Below are 5,493 nucleotides of genomic sequence, written 5' to 3'. Positions count from 1 at the left end.
ATAATAAATTATTTATTAATTAATTAAAAGAAAACTAGTATTTCTCTGTACCTTCCACTTAGGAGGCTTTTGTTACCTCACTTTTCGCACCAATTCTTTTCTTCGTTGCCGACACTACTTTAGTTTCCCTTCCCCTTAATCCTCTACCATCTCTATGATTCTCTTTTCACTTCCAATTTTAAACACCAGCCACTGAATTTAATTAATAAAAAGCACACATTTTTTTTGTTAGTTAGAAAATTTTCTTTACCTATCTGGGTTCTTAATATTCTATCATCACAATCAAACAAAATCTCTGTAGATTTGGTTGAAAGTAGGTGAGCCTGCTGATGCAATTTGGCGGTAAATTCAGTTAAAAAAATAGAATTTAACATATCAACATAATGTTATTCTCAAACCGTGGCTGCTTAGGTACACATTTCATTGTCAAATGTTGTTTTTTTATTCAACATTCTTTTTTTCTTAATGCAAAATGTTGAAGGGTCTCAACTTTTGTTTCATCCAATGAGTCTCATGTGACTTTTTATGTCCATGCTTCATTTTTTTTTAACAATATTTTTTATTTTCTGATGGGGTGGTGCTACTATTTATATTCAAGGTATGCATGATGAGCTATTTTAGCTTATTCAAGTTCCAACCATGGTGGTTCCTGTTTTGCAGGGAACAATAATGAGATGGATGTTCATTCAAGAAGTGATGATGATGATGCTAGTGTGGTCAACGACAACCAGCAGATAATTGAAGGTGTTTCTTCTTCTGCAATCCATAGCTTTTTCTGGTGTTGAAGTTTAAAGCAGGGAAGGTGATTGATAAAAGGTCCAAATCAAAAATCAAAATCACAATGACAGTTGAGAGAAGGTTTGTTTTGGTTGGGATTAGAATAGATAGCCATAGCAGACATCTCCTCAACTGGGCACTTTTTAAAGTTGCTGAACCTGGGGATTGTGTTATTGCACTCCACATAGTAAAAAATCCAGGTAATTAATGAACTTTTAATGAGATTTTGCACTTATTAGCGTATGTAACTTTTCTTCCTTTTTTTAAACTCAAACATTGTAAAAGTAGTTCCTTTCTTTTCTTATGCAGCTTATGTTTCCAAAAATCAGACTTTGATAGATGGATACTTAGAGGTTTATGAAGGACTATGTGATGTGAGGAAGGTACACCGACATTTATACACCTTTAATGCTTCTTTTGTTGATGGGATTGGGAAGTGCCATTCATTTTTATTGATGGGGCCGCCAAATTGGGTTTCAGGTAGGACTCACTGGTCAAATCCTGACAGGAAGTTCAATCAAAGACATTCTTGTTAGAGAAGCAAAAAACCATTCTGCTGTGGCTCTTGTGGTAGGGTATGTATATGTATGTAGGAGCTTGTTAATTTTATACAACTTCTAAATTGTGGGTTTAGTTTACCTTATTATTATCCTTATGCATGCATTTACTTACTCTAGTACCATATTTTCATTTCCAGGGGCCGAGCTGCCACAGCTAAATATTGTGCCAAACGACTTCCAACTACTACCAATGTTCTAGCCATTCAAGATTCAAGAATTGTCTTCAGAAGGTGCACCAATAAAGAACTACCACTATCAGGTTTGATATCTTACTCTTTTTTATTATATTATAGGAAACCTACTCTTGATCTAAGAGAAAAATTAAATCACTTTATGACAATAGATGCTAGAATAAGGCTTGTTTTTCATGTGTTAGGTGGTTTGCTAGTGGATCCAAGACCAAGCTTAAGCATAGAAAGCATGAGTGATAGAGTAGTTCAGTCAGAATTTGGTGACTCTGAGTTGGAGATTGAGAAATCAAGCCATTGGGGTACCAGGGAATCAAAGCAAGAATCGTTAAGCGGAACAGGGAAGTTCAAGACAAGGTCATTATCTATGTTTTCAGGTGATCCTGCTGAGCAGAAGCTTGGATGGCCTCTGCTCCTCAGAGCCAATTCAGAAATCTCACAAAACCTTCATGCAAGGGACATGTCGGTAGTGAAATGGGTGATGAGATTTCCGGATCGTTCGCCACATGGAAGTCCTCACTCTTCCATCGAGGAGGGAAACCTGTCTGAAAGAGGCATAAGTGATTTCGAGGATGAGAGCTCTAAAAATGGTTCACCTCTATCTTCTCAGCTACCAAAGGGAATAGAAGGGATGCTTAACCTCAATTCACTCAATTGCAAATGGTTCAGCCTTGAAGTTCTGAAGTCTTGCACTAGCCAATTTTCTTCAGGTTAAACTGATTCCACTTTCACTGATTCTGATTATGCTTTTCAGGATTTAAATTTTAAAGTAACATAACCATGGATTCTCATTTCATTTCAGAAAACTTGATTGGGAAAGGAGGGTGCAATCGTGTTTACAGAGGAACTCTCCCTGATGGAAAGCCAATTGCAGTTAAAGTTTTGCAGTCATCAAAAGAAGCACGGAAAGAGTTTGCCCTTGAGGTGGAAATAATATTATCACTGGAGCACAGAAACATCACTCCTCTGCTTGGAATTTGCATTGAGGACAGTGAGTTAATCTCTGTTTATGATTATTTCCCCAAAGGGAGCTTAGAGGAAAATTTACATGGTAAAGTTTCATTGTGAGTTTCCTTTGCGTTCTCTTTTTCATTCATCATTGAAAATGATGCTGATATGAATTCAAAAATGGATGTAGGAAGGAACAAGGATGGTCCCATCTTATCATGGGAATTAAGATTTAAAATAGCTCTTGGAATAGCTGAAGCCTTGGATTACCTGCACAGGGAAACTCTGAAGCCTGTAATACATAGAGATGTCAAGTCCTCAAACATTCTTCTTTCCCATGAATTTGAACCACAGGTAATCAAAAGCTTCTGATACTATTAGTCTATTAGTACTCAAATGATGTAAACAATTATGTGACTCATGAGTGTCCTTTTGTTGCAGTTATCTGATTTTGGGCTTGCAATATGGGGACCAACAACTACATCTTTTCTGACAGAAGAAGATGTTGTAGGAACATTTGGTTATCTTGCTCCTGAGTACTTCATGTATGGAAAAGTCAGTGACAAGATAGATGTTTATGCCTTTGGTATAGTGCTACTTGAACTCATATCAGGGAGGGAACCTATCAATCCTGAACCTTGCAAAGGACAGGAAAGCTTGGTGGTGTGGGTAAGGCCTTAACCCCATTGAGAGTGATACAAAAATTGTCACAATTTTATTGATCACATGAGATAACATGTTTACTAACTGCTACTGTATCTATTAAATTAATAATTTGGTCAAATTATTGTATTAGAATACAAAATTATGATGACTTACACATAATTAAAAAAAAAAAAAATTCTTTCAGGCAAAACCAATCCTCGAGAGGGGGGATATAAAGGGCCTATTGGACCCAAGTTTAGAAGGGAAGTTTGATGAGGTCCAATTACAAAGAATGGTTCTGGCAGCATCTCTTTGCATTACAAGGGCTGCAAGGCTTCGTCCTAAAATGAACCAGGTAACACTACAAAATGAACATTCTTAGCGTATGCCATGAGTTGGAACCATTGTTACATAAATTCACCAATTAAGTGACATACTGCATATCAATTTCCATACCAATTCATAAATTACTATGGTTGGAACATTTTACAAGAAATTCTATGGATTTATCAGTATAATATTGTGTTGCAGATACTAAAGATCCTAAAAGGAGACAAGAAAGTTGAAGGTGTCCATAACTTGCAAGGGAATGATAATAATGATGAACATTCAGAAAATCAAGAAAACATTGATGATGAGGTCTACCCTTGCTCAAGTACAGAGTTACACCTTAGTCTTGCATTACTTGGTGTTGACGATGACACTACATCATTTAACAGTAGTGAACATCCAAAAGAACAATGGAGCAGGTCATCAAGTTTTGATTAGTTTCTTTATCAATTGTATGAGTGTATAGTTTTTTTCTTAATTAGAAAACAAAATAAAATAAATAAATGAATAAATAAAAGAGCTGCACCCATTGCTGAGGTGGTTTGTTGATTTAGAAAAAAGGCAAAGTTTTCCTTATGAAGTTATCCAACCAATAATACAATAATATACTACTCAAGTAGTATATTAATATGGGATTTGAGGTTAGCAATCATCAATCATAAGTAAAATAAAATTAAAAAAGAGGAATTTTAAAGATTTATAATACAGCATAGTTGGCACTTGTCACCTGCTCTGGGCCTGTGGCATGAGGTTAAGTGTGCTAAATCCGTTGACTGAAACCAACAATAATCTAAAGATAATTGCTTTGAAAAATTTTTATTAACCGTGACCAATTATAGAAATGTTCAATAAGAAATAAGTAACGTGACAGCTACATATAAGAAAAAGAAAATTATATGGTACAGATCTAAATCTGTACAGATTTAAAGATTTGTTTCCTTAAACCACACTTTTTAAAGCCACACTTTTCACTTAAAATCGTAGCTCTTCACAAAGAAAAACGTCACCTAATGAAAAAAAGTAAATTAGAAGATTTAAGAGAAGAAATAATTAAGTTATCGAAATTAATAGATCAAAAATTAATGATTTTAACTAATGTTAACTGTAATGATACCGAATTCTTAAAATCAATACAAAATGATTTTTCTCAAAATCTTTATTTTACTATAAGTTTTATTGAAGGACTTCAAAAACCTGAAAAAACTTATTTTTCACACGAAATTTCTAAGAAATGTTACCATGGAAATGATTCCCCACATCTTTATCATACTTTTAACCCACAATTAAATTCTATAGTAGATATGCTTGAAGAAATATTAGTATCTATAAAATTTCAAAGAAATAAGGAAAAAGAAAATCCTAAAGAAGAAAAATTTCAAAATATAATCAACATAACAGATTTAAAAGTAAAACCATCACTAAAATTATGAATATTGAAGAAAAATTAGAAGAAGTTACAATGCTTTTTAAACAATTAAAAATGGCTCAAGAAAATAATATTATGGAACAGGGATTTCAGATAGAAGAAGAATTAGTAAATTCTGAAAATATAGAAAATGAAGAACACGTCCTAGATTATTCAAGTGACGAAGAACCAGCAATTCCAATACAAGTAAAAAATGAAGCTGGAACATCTAGGGATAATCAATCTCAATTTAAATGGGAAACAGGTTTTGATAACTATGCTTTTAAAAAAGGATTTATAAATAAAGATTCAAAATATACAAAAACATCATCAAAATACGTTCCTAAAATCCAGAAAATGGAAGGAGAAAGAATGCTCGATTTATACTGTAAAAAGAATGAAAAAGAAATTTTCGAAAACTGGTTGAATTCCTTCTTATTAGAAGCCTTTACTAATCCAAAACTTAACGAATTATCTGGAAGAGATATTTGGAATTACATAGGGTTTCATACTAAAGGTCCATGAAAAGAGTATATGATGCCTGGGAAAAAGCAGCACCATTCACACACCAGTCAAAGATAATTCATAAAGGAGGGTTCCTAACACTGGAAGAGGCAAAGAAATCCTTCAAGGAATATGA

At 33.8% G+C, this 5,493-nt stretch overlaps 1 protein-coding gene across 2 annotated transcripts; it reads left to right on the top strand.

Moving 5' to 3' along the window:
- LOC107628780 (probable receptor-like protein kinase At5g18500) lies at positions 497–4,001 on the top strand. 2 transcript variants are annotated; one of them, XM_016331381.2, is made up of 11 exons: positions 497–515; positions 661–977; positions 1,087–1,160; positions 1,258–1,352; positions 1,475–1,596; positions 1,714–2,235; positions 2,328–2,576; positions 2,664–2,827; positions 2,915–3,142; positions 3,324–3,473; positions 3,650–4,001. In XM_016331381.2, the coding sequence occupies exons 2-11, from the start codon at positions 842–844 to the stop codon at positions 3,884–3,886; spliced, it is 1,977 nt and encodes a 658-aa protein (XP_016186867.1). In that variant the 5' UTR covers positions 497–515; positions 661–841; the 3' UTR covers positions 3,887–4,001. The 2 variants fall into 2 exon arrangements, with proteins under 2 accessions (XP_016186867.1, XP_020973668.1); XM_021118009.1 differs by lacking the exon at positions 497–515 and having other exon boundaries at positions 522–977.

This window comes from Arachis ipaensis, chromosome B03 (assembly GCF_000816755.2).
Source record: "Arachis ipaensis cultivar K30076 chromosome B03, Araip1.1, whole genome shotgun sequence".
NCBI lineage: Eukaryota > Viridiplantae > Streptophyta > Magnoliopsida > Fabales > Fabaceae > Arachis > Arachis ipaensis.
The sequence above is the reverse complement of the archived record's forward strand: the minus strand, read 5'-3'. Positions and strand labels throughout refer to the sequence as shown.